The following is an 18100-nucleotide window of genomic DNA, read 5'->3' as shown; positions in this document are numbered from 1 at the left end:
TTTCTCCAAGATATCAGTGGTTTCCCAGGTAGCAGTAAGTATGGCTTAAGAGTACATGCAAATTGATTATCATTTGAAATCCTTAAACATAATAGATAATTTTGGAATTTAGGAAAAAAACTAAGTATTTTAGGATGTTGTCAAAACATTTTCATCCTTCAGCACCATCAACAAAGCATATAAAAGCTAAGCAAGTTGTCTTCTATGAATAAATGATGGAGACATGGCACAAAGGAGGAATTCCACTGAAGAAGGCTACCTCGATTTACTAAAAATTGGTTTGTGTTTGGGAAGAAGGAGGAATTATAGTGGAGGTATAAAAATGGCTGATTGAATATTTTCATTGGCGGTGCTCATGAATTTGTCAAAACAGGTTGAGAAGGTATGGAGCAAGCAGCAGTGCACTGGTGAACAAAGAAAGACTTTATGATGCTACATTTTCTTCTAATAGTTAGGTTTCAAGTTGCCAAGTAAAGCCTTGTAGAGCAGGTCTGGAAATTCAAGGTCCATTGCATTGTGATCTGATAGATGTTCTATATGACATCTTGCATACTATATATAGTAAATATCAGTAAAATTATCAAATGTGTTCACAAATATGTTGAAAATCTAAACAGCTCCTTAATAAGATAAGAAAATACATCATCACGACAGAGGTTAGGGATAAGTGCAGCCCTAAACTCCACCCCACCTCTGTCCCAGCCTACTTTTGCCCATCCTAACCGACGGTGTACAACTTGGCGGCAGTCCCTCACTTAGATATGTGCAGGGACCTAAGAAGAAGAAGAGAGATACCGTAACAGAGTCAGGCAAACCAAAGTCAAAGCCAGGAGGTCAGGCAGGTACACAGGGAGCAATCCAATAACGAAGTCAAAACACAATCCGGAGTCTGAAGCCAAGAGGTCACGTCAATTCCAGGGAGGTCACAAGGTTGAGGTAAAAAATAGAGCCGAGGCCCAAAACACACAGAAGGCACAATACGAAAAGGCTGGTGAGGGTAGCAAGACCATTCACAGGCAACATGTGGCCAGCAGGCTGCCTGTTTAAATAGCAGAACAAGTGGGTCACATGACGTGACCAGCGTCACGTGACCCAAGTCCAGTCCAAACCATCTGAGCGCCGATAAATTGCGATCGGCGCTCATTACCTCCTTTGAGATAGACGATGCCGGCCACGCTGAGGAGGCATGCGCGGTCGGGTCCTCCCCATCCCCTGGTCCCCATGGAGACAGATGCGGGATGCCGACGGCGCCACAAGGAGGAAGCGCGTCGCCGGCTCCCCGTTACATGCATAGTGAACTTATGACATATAAGTAAGCAAATATAATTCTGCTATAGTTTAACAGTTACTTTGGTGTCCCATTGGAAAGACACTGAGAAGAACTGTGTCTAGTGGTTTGACCAGACAGCTCCGAACTTTTCTCACTGTAATGTTATTTTCCCTGGTAACAATCTTGTAACCAGATTATTATTCATTACGCTATGCTTTTATGTCTTTATCTAAGCTATGGTGGCACCAACCAGTGTTCATTCATTAAGAACTTGTACTTTGGGATGTCATTGGAGCTCACAGTTCTGAAATCATAAACAAGCCATAGATCCAGAGTACAGACTTTTGGATGAACAGATTTCACATAACGTATAGGAAAAAAACTTAAATATATTGATGCAAAGCGTGTGTAGTAAAACATCTTTGAGATGACCATTCAAAGGAGCAGTAAAATGGTCTTCTAGACGAGCAATAATCTCAGAGGGACCATATTCATCAGACATAGGGGCTTGAAAATCCATCACATAAAGATCTGACTAGATTAGGGTCAGTGTTAACTCTTTTGGATGCTCAAATATATATAGCAAAGAAAGTCCGCAGCACTCCTTGAAATATAAAATGTGCTCTTTATTCACCTGACTTGAGAAAGGTTCTGTGAGAGAACGAAACGTGGCCACCATTTTACAGATCAGAAGATAGAGTAGACAACATCTGCCATAAAAAAGGTACACTTTTTGGACCATTTTTTAACTTAAAAATAAATCAGACAGTGCAGTTTGTTAATAGACAGACTGTCTGTTACTACCCGCTACTATCAGTTTACTCATAATATATCCGTCATTATCACTTTGACATTACGAATAGTGCCTGGGCGTTAATGAGCTGGAAAAGGGTTGGATACAGTTATAGAAGACTTCATAGTGCCATATACAGTGGTTCCTCAAGATACAATGACCTCAGGATATAATATTTTTAATATTGTTCCATATTTTCTGACCCATCGTACAGTAAGTTAAAACTAGACTCAACATACAATGTCTCAGGCTCAGATCCAACCAATCAAGGCCACTTCTTTCGTAAAAATAAATGTATTAGTTACTGTTTAGCAGCTATTCCTGACTATTTTTCTGCTTATTATTCTTAAATCTTCATTTTCTCTTATCTTGGATGACATTTTGGGTCTTTGGAACCGATTACTCAAGTTACAATGGTTTCAACATACAATGGTCGTCCAGGAACCAATTAATATTGTAACTTGAGGGACCACTTTTCAGGGCTATTGGGATTCAACTCAAATTTATTCAGTCTGAATAGAATCTATCTCGACAGGAATTTTGGAAAATTCTCTCACATCTATCACCACCACCTACATTCCCTTCTATGCGACTGTAGGGAGATGATGGAGTACCCTATCGGCCCTGTAGACAGTGAATAGAGCAGTGGGGTTCTTGTGATTGGTTTGACTCCTAGTGGTTGGACCCCAAGTGATCATACATTTATCACATATCCTATGGATAGATGAGAACTTTTGTTTGTGGGCCAACTCCTATTAAGGAGCTTCAACTTAGGAGGTTTTTGTGGGACAACTCCTAAAAAACAGGCTTCATCTTAGAAGGTTAACAGTATTTTTGTAAGAACAAATAGACCTAGAAACACTGTAAATTACTAAAGCAAAAGTTGATATTTTCAGAAATCTTTTAGCACTTGAATAAAGGCTTGGGCTGAATGATACAGCAGCAATTATGGGAACAGTAGATTAAGGAACAGATAGTAAAACTACACCTACTATACTATATTAAAGGATTCAGGTTTCTTCCCACATTGGCGTGTCTGGACTTGATAAACATATATTTTAATGCAATGTTACCACAGCTGTAAAGTGTTTTTTTCATACACTTTTTACTCCAGTGCCAAAAAATAGATGCATAACTCAGCAGTTCTGTTCACACCTCAGTTCATAATTAGTAGACGCCCAGATAACAGCCACCACCTATGTAGCATAAGTTGCTTGCTATAGCCATAAAGTTACTACACTGTATATAGATGTAGTCACTTTGTGTCACGAACCAGCAAGTGTGAACCCACTGTGCCACGTGTCCTACCTCCTCTAAGGGAGTTGTCTAAGTGAACCCCTCGATCTTTACAGTACCCCTGATGGTGGGGATAGACTTTCCTGAGGGGAACACCAGGTCGCTACTAGTGATGAGCGACATAGACATTATTCAAGTTTGCGATATTTCAAGAATTTGTGATCTCTTCTTGATTGCGAAAATCGGCAATGTAATATATTCTAGATAAATTCGTGATTAGAATATTTAACACTATTCGCATATACGAATATATAGCACTATATTCTAAATATTCGCAAATTCTCGATGTGGCGATATTCTCGATTCAAATATTCGCGCTCATCACTATTCGCTACCTCTTGAGAGAGATTGGCACACGAGGCAGCTGGTCCAGGTGGACCAGGAGGTACCTGAGCAAGGTACCAGAGGTACAGGTCGCTGTCATCAGGCTGAGTCGTAACCAGGAGCAACAGTGCAGGACCCCAGGATGAGGAAGAGGTGAAGTCAAATAGGCAGCAGGTTAGGGCAGGCAGCACAGGTACAGGTCAGGCAATCCTAGGTCGGCAACAAGAGAGTCAAGGCAAGCAGGCAGGGATCAAACAGGTAGCAGAGTCCAGGAATACAAGTACGAGTCAGGAACATATAGGAACACAAGTAGATATCAGGAACTTTAGCAGGACACAAGGATCTTGACACTGAGGCATCTAGGAAGGGGGCTGAGCCACTTATATATGTGCAGGAGGGCTAGGATTGGTCAACAAGGTCACATAATCCAACCCATAAAGCACAGGAAGTGACATGCGCCAGCCCTTAAGGAAGTGCTGCAGGAAACAAGCAGCAAGCATGCTGTGGCCAGGGCTGAGAGGAAACTGTGGAGCGGATCCCAGAACAACAGTACCTACAGAGCCCAGGACTGCAGTGGTGAATGGGAAGCACTGGCCGCAGATCACCTCTACATATTTGGCCATAAATCTACATGTACAACAGAATAGATTGAGTATTTTACTAGGGGACTATGGGGAACATGATTACTATTATGGGCACTACAGGAGCATTATTACTTCTGGGGCACAGTATTGTTAGGGCACTGTTACTACTAGGCGCACTCTGGCAGATAATTATTACTATTGGTGGGAGCATTATTACTGTGGAGGGCACACTGTCCAATAAAAAAGTGCACCAGTACAAAGAATGTCCTTTATAATGTGCAGCAGTACAAAAATTTTCCTGTTCTGTGTGCCAGTACAAAAAATCCCCCCTCTTAGTACCCCCAGTTGAGATAATGTCCCCATTAGTTTTGGGAGAGCATGCTTGGCTGAACACTAGTTCGGCACGAGCATCGCTATGCTCGGCCGAATATCGCGTGTGCTCGAGCACGTGTATTTAAATCTAATTTAGCCTCTATTTCTGAAAAGTTTCTGGCGGGAATCGAACTCACAACCTTCTACATTACAGCCAAAAATTTTAACCACTACACTATAGAGCTGCATAGGTCAGTTACTAGTGATGACCAAGCATGCTCAGCCGAAAATCTGTTTGGCTCGAGCATCTCGATGATCGGCACATGGCAGGTACTCGGGTGAGTACCGCATGTGCTCGAGCGCCATGCTCGAGTCTCCTCCCTGCACGTTTCTTGGCTGCTAAGCAGCAAATAAACATGCAGGTAAGTACTGCCCTCACTGTAATACCAGTAGCCATGTTGGTTACTGGCATTACAGTGATTGGCTGGCAGCAACGCGTCATCAGGTGCAATATAGCACCCGATGACGCATATTCGGCTCATTCGTAGTCAGGGAGATCTGAGCATAGGAAGGGACAGAGAGTGTAGGGAGTGCAATTTTTCCATAGACGGTGTCCGCTGTGGACAGTGACATTAGCTGTGCCACATCTCCTGTGTAAAGTGTGGGCATCCCTAAAATATCAGTGACATCCAGTGTACTTTTTCAATAGATGGTGTCCGCTGCGGACAGTGAGATTAACTGCGCCACATCTCCTGTGTAAAGTGTGTGCATCACTAAAATATCAGTGACATCCAGTGTGCTTTTTACGTAGGCGGTGTCCGCTGCGGACAGTGACATAACCAGGGCACATCTGCAGTGTAACGCGTGCGCTTCAAAAATTTATTTGTGACATACATTGTAATTTTTTCGTAGACAGTGTCTGCTTCTGATAGTCACCATACCAGGGCACATCTGCAGTGTAACGTGTGCGCTTCAAAAACTTATCTGTGACATACATTGCAATTTTTCCATAGACGTTGTACGCTTCTGACAGTGACATTACCAGTGCCACATCTGCAGTGTAACGTGTGCGCTTCAAAACATTTGCTGTGACATACATTGTAATTTTTCCGTAGATGGTGTCGTCTTCTGACAGTGAGCATTACCAGTGCCACATCTGCTGTGTAACGTGTGCGCTTCAAAAATGTATCTGTGACATACAGTGTACTTTGTCAGCTTTGAAACCATACTCCCCCTGGAACCCAAAGACTTTGGTTTCCCGGAAGTAGCTCGGCGGGTCATGGGAATAACGCCGCCGGATCACCGGTCGTCATCGTTTATGGTTGGAACTACGACGGTATCTGATCGTCTTCGAACCTCCGACTTTAGTTTTTGATTAATGAAAATATTCTTGGCAAATGCTTTTGCTTTGGTTCGTCTTGCGCTGGTCCAAGAATTTCACCTCTAGTAGCGCAATACGGATGACTCCGGCCATCCCTTCTTAATCATGGCCCCAGAAGGGAGTCCTATTCCATTATTCCTAGCTGAAGTATTTAGGCGACCCAACCTGCTTTGAATGGTCAGCTAAGCAGCAGGCCCTCAAACATAATGTTTTAGAGGGTCAACTCACCTGAAGGCCCTCGCATATAATTTTTTAGAGGGTCAGCTTACCTGCAAGCCCTCACCTACAATCTTTTACAGGGTCAGCTCACCAGCAGGACCTCACCTACAATCTTTTACAGGGTCAGCTCACCAGCAGGCCCTCACCTACAATCTTTTACAGGGTCAGCTTACCTGCAAGCCCTCACCTACAATCTTTTACAGGGTCAGCTCACCTGCAGGCCCTCACCTAATTATACCTAATAGGTAATTTGCACGCATGCTGCCTTGCTTGGATGTGGTAGCCATAGCCATTTCTCAGGCTCCCTCTCCAGAATCGAGCACTGATTCCCTGTTACCCATGGTCACCGTGGTTGGTGCTGAAAATAAAATCAAAAGTTGATAGGGCAGACATCTGAATGGATGGATGGTCGCTGTCATGGGGACATGCGATTGGCCCCAGGTTATCTACGGGTGAAACTCGAAAAATTATAATATCGTGCAAAGTTCATTTATTTCTGTAATGCAACTTAAAAGGTGAAACTAACATATGTTACATGCAAAGGGAGATATTTCAAGCCTTTATTTGTTACAATTTGGATGATTGGGGTTTCATAAGCTGTAAGCCATAAAGTCACAATTTTGAAGTACCCTTTGCTCATGGCGTTTGGATTTATTAGCTGACTAGAGTGTGACACTTTGAGCCTAGAATATTGAACCTTTTCACAAAATTCTAATTTAAGGCAGCAGTAATGCAATTCCTTTTAATTTGCATTACTGAAATAAATGGACTTTTGCACAATATTCAAATTTTTTGAATTTCACCTATAGAATAACCAAAGCAGCAGCAGGCCCTCGCCCATAATGTTTTAGATGGTCAGATCAGCAGGCCCTTGGTCCACATGTTTTTGAGGGTCACCAGTAGGCCATCAATTATAATTTTTTTAAGGGTGTGTATGATGCCTTCCTTTATGTGTAACAAAGGGTGTATTGGAGTGCCGGTTCCTTGTAATTTTTGGCAGCCGTTTCACTTAGTGCATAGGCTTTATAAGTGTAGGAGTCCCACTACCTGAACAATTGTACCACAATGTGAATGAGGCCCTCCTTTATGTGATATACAGGTTGTATCGGAGTGTCTCTTCCTTGTAATTTTTGGCAGCACTTGCACTTTATTTATATACAAGTAAATATACAGGCGAGAATGTTTCCTAGCAATGTTTCCTCTAAAATCGATTTTATCTTCGGTTTTGTGGTTATTATTGTCAGTCTATAAAAGTGGCGCACTACTCGGACAACATCGTTCCCAGCAGCGACCTGGGAGTCCAAGATGCATCCAGACATCCTCCCCTTCCCTGTAGTGCCCCCCATAATGGTCCAGTATAAGATGCCCCCATAGTGTCCCCCATGATATGCCAGTATAAGATGCACCTAGAACCCCATAGTGCACCACTGCCCTTCTGTGGCATTTATCTGTATCCCTGTCTTGAGGACGGCGATACAAATGAATGTAGGGAGATGAGCGCTTCCACAATGGAAGAGCTCATCTCCAGCTGCCTTGCCGCGAGAGTACCGGACCCGGATTAAGACGGTAACACGGTTGTCCAATATGGCTGTAATTTTAACAACCAGATCTGGAGAACTGGAGGGAACTAGTTGAATCCCATGCCTGCCGCCCCCTCAAAAATACTGCAAACTCCTGCCTGAGGTGAGATTCTCATTAGTATTGATCGAGCACCGAAGTGCTCGGGTGCTCGGGTGCTCTGGCGGAACACATCAGGATGCTCAGGTGCTCTACCGAGCACCCGAGTATAATGGAAGTTAATGCAAGTCAATGGGAGAACCTGATCTGAAGAGGGGAGGGTGCCTGGTTCATAGGAAAAGGTCAGAAATTGACGGGAACACCACCGAAATGGTTCGGGAACAGCATGGGGTCTGGATGCATCTTGGAATCCCATGTCGCTGCTGGGAACGATGTTGTCCGAGTAGTGCGCCACTTTCACAAACTGACAATAATACGCACCAAACCGAAGATAAAATCGATTTTAGAGGAAAAATTGTTAGGAAACATTCTTTCCTGTATATTTACTTGTATAAAGTGCAAGTTCTGCCAAAAATTACAAGGAAGAGGCACTCCGATACAAACTGTATATCACATAAAGGAGGGCCTCATTCACATTGTGGTACAATTGTTCAGGTAGTGGGACTCCTACACTCATAAAGCCTATGCACTAAGTGAAAGGGCGGCCAAAAATTACAAGAAACCGGCAATCCAATACACTCATAAAGGAGGGCATCATACCCAGCCTTAAAAAATTATGATTGATGGCCTGCTGATGATCCTCAAAAACATTTGGAGCAAGGGCCTGCTGATCTGACCATCTGAAGCATTATGGTAACTCTAGATAACCTGGGGCCGATTGCACGTCCCCATGACGGCGACGATCCCTTCGGATGTCTGCCCTATCAACTTTCGATGTTATTTTCAGCGTAAACCATGGTGACCACGGGTAACGGGGAATCATGGTTCGATTCTGGAGAGGGAGCCTGAGAAACGGCTACCACATCCAAGCAAGGCAGCATGTGTGCAAATTACCTACAAGGTATAATTTGAAGAGGGCCTGCTGGTGAGCTGACCCTCTAAAAAATTATATGTGAGGGCCTTCAGGTGAGCTGGCCCTGTAAAAGATTGTAGGTGAAAGCCTGCTGGTGAGCTGACCTTGTAAAAATTTATATGCGAGGGCCTGCTGGTGAGCTGACCCTGTCAAATATTTTAGGTGCGGGCCTGCTGATGAGATGACCCTGTAAAAGATTGTAGGTGAAGGCCAGCTGGTGAGCTGACCTTGTAAAAGATTTTAGGTGCGGGCCTGCTGATGAGATGACCCTGTAAAAGGTTGTAGGTAAGGGCCTGCACGTAAACTGACCCTCTAAAAAATTATATGCGAAGGCCTGCTGGTGAGCTGACCCTGTAAAAGATTATCGTTGTGGGCTGCAGGTGAGCTGACCCTGTAAAAGATTTTAGGTGCGGGCCTGCTGATGAGCTGACCCTCTAAAACATTATATACGAGGGCCTGCTGGTAATCTAACCCTGTAAAACATTATATGCCAGGGCCTTCAGGTGAGCTGACCCTGTAAAAGATTGTAGGTGAAGGCCTGCTGGTGAACTGACCCTCTAAAAAAATTATACGCAAGGGCCTTCAGGTGAGCTGAACCTGTAAAAGATTGTAGGTGAAGGCCTGCTGGTGAGCTGACCCTACAAAAAATTATACACGAGGATCTGCAGTTGAGCTGACCCTGTTACACATTATAGGCAAGGTCATTATATGCAACGAATAAGCATGTTGATATGATGGAAGAGGAGAAAGAGGATGAGAAAAGGAAGATTCAACCATATACCCTTGTTTGTGGTGGAAGGGGTGAATGGGAATACAGTGTATTCAGTACATTATAAACAACACATTTAAAGTGCCTTTATGTTCAGCTGCTTTCCTCTGGTGGAGTCGAGAAGTCAGGGGCAATCCAGGCCTTGTTAATTTTTATAAGAGACAACCTGTCAGCATTTTCAGTTGACAGGTAGATACGGTTATCTGTTATAATGCCACACGCAGCACTAAATACCCGCTCAGACAAAACGCTGGCAGCAGGGCAGGCCAGCACCTCCAAGGCGTAGAGCGCCAGTTTGTGCCACGTGTCCTGCTTGTACACCTTTCACCATCTTCCAAAATGTTTCCCTCCTTGTGACACTAGGCCACGCATCAGGGTGAGGGTGCTGGCGGGGTGTCATGAAACTGTCCCAGGCTTTGGAGAGTGTTACCCTGCCTGTGTTGGAACTGCTGTGTGTTCCCCTCGTCTCTCCTTCTCGGTTGGCCAAGGAACTAAGGACTCTGCCGCCAGTGTTGTCAGATGGAAATATTTGGAGCAATTTTTCAACAAGGATCTTCTGGTACCGCACCGTTTTGCTTGTTCTCTCCACCAGATGAATGAGAGATGAGAAGTTCTCTTTGTAGTGGGGGTCGAGAAGGGGGAACAACCAGTAATCCGTGTTGTCTAAAATGCTAATAACGCATGGGTAACGGGAAAGGCAGCCTAACATGAAGTCAGCCATGTGTGCCAGAGTTCTTCGCTGTCGTCATCAGGAGGATGACTCTCAATCTCCTCATCCTCTTCTGTCCACCCACTCTGAACAGATGGAAATAAACTTCCATGGGTACTACCCTCTGTAGCGGAGGCAACCATCTCCTGCTCCTCCTCCGCCTCCTCCTCCTCTTCATAGTCAAATTTGCACTGAGAAGACAAACTGAGGGTGGTCTGGCTATCAACCTTCGTAATGTCTTCCCCCCATTTCCACCTCTTCCACATGCAATGCGTCATCCTTAATTGTGAGCAGCAAGCCTTTGAGTAGACACAGAAGTGGGATGGTTACGCTGATAATAGCGTTATCGCCGCTCACTATCTGTGTTGATTCTTCAAAGTTTCTTAAAGCCTCACAGAGGTCAGACATCCATGCCCACTCCTCGCTTGTGAATAGCGGAAGCTGACTGGAAAGGCGACGACCATGTTGCAGCGGGTATTCCACTACTGCCCTCTGCTGCTCACAAAGCCTGGCCAACATGTGGAACGTGGAGTTCCAGCACATGCTTACGTCGCACAACAGCCGGTGAGCTGGTAATTTCAATTTCATTTTTCATTTTCATTCACAGACCGGCTGAAGCTGTTGTCGATGACTTGCGGAAATGGGCACACACGCAGCGCACCTTCACCAGTAGCTCAGGCAAATTGGGGTAGGTTTTGAGAAACCGGTGAACCACAAAGTTTAAGACGTGGGCTAGGCATGGGATATGTGTGAGCTTGCCGAGCTCCAAAGCCGCCATCAAGTTACGGCCATTATCAGACACAACCATGCCTGGTTGTAGGTTGAGTGGCAAGAGCTACACCTCAGTCTGGTCTCTTATCCCCTGTCACAGCTCTGCGGCGGTGTGCTGTTTGTCACCTAAGCAGATCAGCTTCAGCACGGCTTCGAGCTACCGACTGATGGCTGACTGGTGCTGCAAACGGATTACAGAGGTGTAAGTGGAGGAGGAGGTGGAAGAGGAGAAGTGGGAGTTGGAGCCACTAGTGTAGGTGCTGTCAGAAAACCTGATAGACGTAGGGCCCGAAATCCTTGGCGTCGGTAGCACCTGTGCCATCCCAGGGTAATACTCGCTCCCGACCTCCACAATATTCACTACTGCAGTTGGCTAAGCCGCGTATGAATCTGCTGCATGCTCTTTGCAGGATTTTGACGGCACAGCCTGGATTTCTACCACGGAAATAAGTGCTTTATTTTAATCTGATGTGTGAACATACCTTTAGGCCTATTGCACACGACCGTATGGCTTTTTCAGTATTTTGCGGTCCACAAAAAATTAATCCGCAAAAAATACGGATGATGTCCATGTGCATTACGTTTTTTTGCGGAAAGGAACATCTGGCCCCTAATAGAACAGTACTATCCTTGTCCGTTAGGCCTCTTGCACACAAACGTTTTTTGGTTTTCGTTTATGTTCAGTTTTTTGCGTTCCGTATATGGAACTATTCATTTTTAAAAAATGGAAGGTACTCTGTATGCCTTCCGTTTCCGTTCCGTTCAAAGATAGCACATGTCCTATTATTGTCCACATAACGGACAAGGATAGTACTGTTGTATCAGGGGCCAGCTGTTCCGTTCCGCAAAAAACTGAATGCACACGGACGTCATCCGTATTTTTTGCAGACCGCAAAATACTGAAAAAGCCATACGGTCGTGTGCAAGTGGCCTTATGTGGACAATAATAGGACATTATTATGGAAAAACGGAAATACGGAAACGGAATTCATACGGAGTACATTCCTATTTTTTGCGGAACCATTGAAATAAAAAATTGCGTAAGCAAAAATCGGAACGTAAATGGAAAAAAAAACTTACTCTGACCACATAAGCGACGGCTTCTGACTGACAGAAGGGCATGGCCCATAGAAAAACGTGTTTCATTTATCATTGTTTCAACAACCAATTATTGTAAAAGTTCACTATGAAAACAGTGGCTCCATAATTGATGCTGCCTGCTGTCTTCCCATTATATCTCTACCATGTTATTATACAGAATTATTATTATGCAACCATCATGGGAGTTATGTGAGAAAGGAATAATAACGCTGCCTCTAATTCACCGGACAACACCCTAGAAGGGTATAAAAGCCGCAGGGTGGTGGCAGCACAGCAAAGTGACAAGATGCCGTCTCTCGGGTACCTGCTGCTGTTCTCCCTGGCTGTCGCACTAGTATACCCAGCATCTGGAGGATACAGTGGACAAAGTAAGAACAAGAGACCAGAACTGTCTGTAACTCACAATGAGTAGATGATTTTATGTTCTGCATTTTATTATATATTTTATTTTATGCAACAAATTTTTTTACGTTATTTACTTTATGAAAAGAACATATCAGTTGCATATTCTAAGGGTAGTTTAGGCCTTAAAGGGATCGTCCAGAAACAGATCTAGTGATTGATAGATAGATAGATAGATAGATAGATAGATAGATAGATAGATATTAGATAGATAGATAGATAGATAGATAGATAGATAGATATTAGATAGATAGATAGATAGATAGGAGATAGATAGATAGATAGATAGGAGATAGATAGATAGATAGATAGATAGATAGATAGATAGATAGATAGATAGATAGATAGATAGGAGATAGATAGATAGATAGATAGATAGATAGATAGATAGATATTAGATAGATAGATAGATAGATAGATAGATATGAGATAGATAGATAGATAGATAGGAGATAGATAGATAGATAATAGATAGATAATAGATAGATAGATAGATAGATAGATAGATAGATAGATAGATAGATAGATAGATATTAGATAGATAGATATTAGATAGATAGATATAAGATAGATAGATAGATAATAGATATCAGATAGATAGATAGATAGACACGAGATAGATGGATATTAGATAGATAGATATTAGATAGATAGATAGATAATAGATATCAGATAGATAGATAGATAGACACGAGATAGATGGATATTAGATAGATAGATAGATATTAGATAGATCGATAGATATTAGATAGATCGATAGATAGATAGATAAGAGATAGATAGATAATAGATATCAGATAGATAGATAGACACGAGATAGATGGATATTAGATCGATAGATATTAGATAGATAGATAAGAGATAGATAGATATTAGATCGATAGATATTAGATAGATAGATAGAAGATAGAGAGATAAGAGATAGATAGATATTAGATAGAAGATAGATATTAGATAGATAGATAGATATAAGATAGATAGATAGATAGATAGATAGATAGATAGATAGATATGAGATAGATAGATAGATAGATAATTAGATAGATATTAGATAGATAAATAGATAAGAGATAGATAGATAGATAGATAGATAGATAGATAGATAGATAGATAGATAGGAGATAGATATGAGATAGATAGATAGATAGATAGATAGATAGATAGATAGATAGATAGATATGAGATAGATAGATAGATAGATAATTAGATAGATATTAGATAGATAGATAGATAGATAAATAGATGATAGATTTGTTTGACCTGTCAGCTCATTGAAGGAACAGTTGACCTGCTGCCCACAGAAACCTATGGAAAGGCGAGGGGGGGGAGGAGGAGTGAGCAGAGGTCTCTCAAGGTGGATGGTTAGATAAGTGGACAAAGGGGCTTTTTTTCAGGAGCACCTTTTCAGGACTTCATTTATGTGTCTCTATTATTCTTATTAGAAGTGTATGAATAAAGGTACGACTGGGTGTTACCATTTTGGGGTGTGTCCCTGCACAGACTATGCAGGTACATACCCCGACTGGTAATACCTAGCTGTACCTTTAATGATAGGAATAATGGAGAAAGGCAGAAGAATAGATGCTCCAGAATGGTCATTTCATGTGAAATACTATTATTTAGTGACAGGTCATCTTTAACATGAACCAGCTCCTGGCAATACAATAGGGTAGTATGATTGTTTTTTTTTTAAGAAAAGTTATTTGGAGCCATCGGGTTCCTTGGTTAAAAGTGCCCCCGCCGCCAGCAGAATATAAGAATGTCCTCTCTGTTGCAGGATGTTCCAAACCCGTTTCTAACTGCCAGACTCTGAAGCCATGCCAGACAAATTCGGATTGCTCAAGCAGTCAGAGTTGTTGTAACAGTGGATGTGGTCTACGATGCACTGGTCTTACTGGTAAGTGCTCACCTTGTACGTTAATCTTTTTGTCATCTGTACATAGCTTTGCCTATTTTGTTATAGCATTTGCATCGTTTATAGTATTAAGGTTAGGAATTCTTTTTGGATTTTTAGAGTTTTTTTATTGGCCTCTTAATTATAAAATGGGTTTTGGTGGAGATATTGGAGGAAATTCATCCTTCAGCTTAAAAAAATTCAACTTTTTTAGTCGCAACTGGCATTTTACACTACTCTCACCAGGTTTACAAATAGGGGGCATGGTGAGGGTGGGGTGTGTGACATTCATCATTATTTATGCCAGAAACTGATGTATAGAATGACTGAAATCTATGGAAGCTCTGAGCTGATGTAGATTACATTCTGGCGCATGGACTGCCGGAGGAGGCAGGTAATTTATGGTGTGGCCTGCTCCTCATCCTCCGGCAGCACAGGTCAGGGCCGATATGTTTTAAGAATTTACACTGGAATGGTAACTCTGATCCTAAAAATTCTCAAAAAGAAATAATATTTAGGCTACCGCACCTATCACAAAATGTACCATGGGTTGCAGGGACATCCCTGCAGAGCAGTGCCACAGTGGCATTGGTTGGCATACAATACTCAGTTTTAGAGTTGGGTTGTTACAAAGTGAAAAATGGGAATGTCAGGAGCTGGGCCCGTCACATTGATGGCAGGTGTCTGCTGTGTTATACCACTGACATCTGGCTCTCACTGATGGGATCAGAGATAATTCCAATCCCAGCAGTTGAAGCCCTTAGAAGCCATGGTCCACAGGATCCTAGTGGTTAGACACAGTTGTGGAGTGCTCGGTAGTTAGCATGTGAAGAGGGCCTGCCTCTTGCAGGATGTAACATAGTGCGTATGAAACATCCCTGTATTACAGTGCATAGTACAAGCAATCAAAAGCTCACAGGTTCAAGTCCCCTAAGGGGACAAAATATGTGCAATTAATATTTTTTTTAAATATTAAAGTTTAATTTAAAAAAAGTCCTAAAAAATGTTGTTTGCCATTATTTAATACACACAGTGAAAGTCATAATAAACATTTGCCAGACTTTTTTTGTCAACTCAAAAATTTGGCCAATCAGCTGAATCGAACTTTTCATAAATCCGCTCATCTTTAAGGGTACTTTCACACTTGCGTTAAACTTTTCCGGTATTAAGTTCCGTCCTAGGGGCTCAATACTGGAAAATAACTGATCAGTTTTATCCTAATGCATTCTGACTGGAGAGCAATCCGTTTAGTATGCATCAGGATTCATCAGTTCAGTCACTGTACGTTTTTTGGACGGAGAACATACTGCAGCATGCGGCGGTATTTTCTCCGTCCAAAATTTTTGAACACTTGCTGGAATGCTGGATCCAGCATTATTTTCCATTGAAATGCATTAATGCCCAAGTGTTCCGGAAAAACGTCTCCGGTTTTTGAAAAAGATAAATACCGGATCTGTTTTTCCGGATGACAACCGGAGAGATGGATCTGGTATTGCAATGCTTTGTGAGACGGATCTGCATCCGGATCCGTCTACAAATGGTATCCGTTTGCCTACAGATTGCCGCGACGGAACTGCCTGCCGGAATCCAACAACGCAAGTGTGAAAGGACCCTAAATGTATTGCACTATACGATGTCTAATTTTCATCTTTTACATTAATCACATTAATCACGGGATCACTCAGAAGAAAAAAAAAACATTATTTTACAAAATGAGAAAAAAAAATTGAAATCCCTGAAAAAATATATAAAAAAAAAATCATTCCCCAACTTTGGATCTGGACAATCGATAATCACCATTTCATCATCTTTAATCATATTGGACATATTCTGGTTCTCAATGATTATATATGAGAAACCTTTACTAATCCAGCATTCATGTGGACAGTGAAGTATACCAGACTAACAGATTTTGATCTAACTTCTTATTTTTCCTTTTTTTTCACAAGGATTTGTTAATTTCTTCAAAAATCTATTTCCATGTGGACAAGGAGGATGTGGTGGAGGATGCCAAGGATGTGGTGGATCTCGGGGAGGATATCAGGGTGGATATCAGGGTGGATATCAGGGAGGATACGGAAGAAAAAAATAGACATATGTTTCTTTTCAACAATTGTAAAAATGCATCAAATGCCTAGAAATTCAAAATTGCATTTCAGAAGATATTTTTGTTCCATCGAGAGCCTGCACAAGAAGCTAAATTCTCCAAAAAACAAATTCAAGCAGTGTCATTATACTACACCAAACAATTGTAATCTTTGTAAATGTACAAAGCCTAATGGTTCTTCTGCATTCCTTTGTACAAATAAAGCTAATGAAATGCTTGAGAGGTTTTGTCTGCTAAAGTGTTGTAAAATTTATAAAAAATTAAAATATATGTTGAAAATTTAAATATAATTCACCACAAAGCTAAAATAGGAAAAAAATATACCTTGAAAATAAAAAGGCAAGATGTACAAGAGCTTAGAACAAATTTAGAGAACAAAGGGATGCAAATGAGCTTTTAATAAGCTCTAACCCTCTCTTTCCAGAATTTCAGAGGAGCATGTATGGCCTATAAGGCCTCTTTCACACGGGCGTCGTGTTTGAGGGCCGGATAGGAAGCGAGTGCGTCGCGGGAAAATGCGCGATTTTTCCGTGCAAGTGCAAAGCGTTTTAATGCGTTTTGAACGCACGTGAGAAAAATCGGCATGTTTGGTACCCAAACCCGAACCCGGACTTCTTCACAGAAGTTCGGGTTTGGGTTAGATGATTTTATTATTTTCCCTTATAACATGGTTATAAGGGAAAATAATAACATTCTTAATACAGAATGCTAAGTAAATTAGGGATGGAGGGGCTAAAAAATTTTTAAAATTAAACTCACCTCATCCACTTTTTCGCGCAGCCTGGCTTTTCTTCTGTCTTCTTTTTTAATGACATGGAGGAAAAGGACCTGCGGTGACTTCACTGCGCTCATCACATGATCCATCACCATGGTGCTGGATCATGTGATGGACCATGTGATGAGTGCAGTGACGTCATCACAGGTCCTTTTCCTCACAGATGAAGGCAGAAGAGAAGCCGGGCTGCGCGAACAAGTGGATTAAGGTGAGTTAATTTTTTTTATTTTATTTTTTTAACCCCTCCAGCCCTATTGTACTATGCATTCTGTATTAAGAATGCTATTATTTTCCCTTATAACCAATAAGGGAAAATAATACAATCTACACAACACCTAACCCAAACCCGAACTTCTGTGAAGAAGTTCAGGTTTGGGTACCAAACATGCCGATTTTTTTCACCTGTCTGCAAAACGCATTAAAATGTTTTGCACTCGTATCTTATCCGGGCCAAAAACACGACGCCCATGTGAAAGAGGCCTAAGTCAACTCATGCCGATTAAGGCACTCTCTCCAAGAAGAGATAGTACCCCCCAAATCCTGACTTGGCCTCTCACCCAGTTAAGCCAGTACTCTCTGCTCTGTACTGATGAGGGGCAATCACCCCCAGATAAGATGCTGGCTTATTTAATATCCGAGTCATGTTTCAAGGGTTGAATATTTATATTTTTATTTTGTGGGGCATTTTGTCTATATTTGTGCCTTTTTTTATTTTTTATTTAAACATTCTTTATTTTTCCTTACAATACAAAAACAGTGGGGGGAGAATAACTTAATTATCAAATTCTACATCACTTCATACA

At 41.9% G+C, this 18100-nt stretch overlaps 1 protein-coding gene across 1 annotated transcript; it reads left to right on the top strand.

Annotated features, from left to right (window-relative positions):
- Positions 1-12349: 12349 nt before the first annotated feature.
- LOC122922071 (keratin-associated protein 5-1-like) lies at positions 12350-16742 on the top strand. Its single transcript, XM_044272519.1, has 3 exons — positions 12350-12487; positions 14299-14418; positions 16365-16742. Exons 1-3 carry the CDS (start codon positions 12406-12408, stop codon positions 16505-16507), a joined length of 345 nt encoding a protein of 114 aa, XP_044128454.1. The 5' UTR covers positions 12350-12405; the 3' UTR covers positions 16508-16742.
- Positions 16743-18100: the final 1358 nt, after the last annotated feature.

The sequence above is a fragment of the Bufo gargarizans genome, chromosome 11 (genome assembly GCF_014858855.1).
Source record: "Bufo gargarizans isolate SCDJY-AF-19 chromosome 11, ASM1485885v1, whole genome shotgun sequence".
In the NCBI taxonomy this organism is placed as follows: Eukaryota; Metazoa; Chordata; class Amphibia; order Anura; family Bufonidae; genus Bufo; species Bufo gargarizans.
This window is presented reverse-complemented; position numbering and strand designations above follow the sequence as displayed.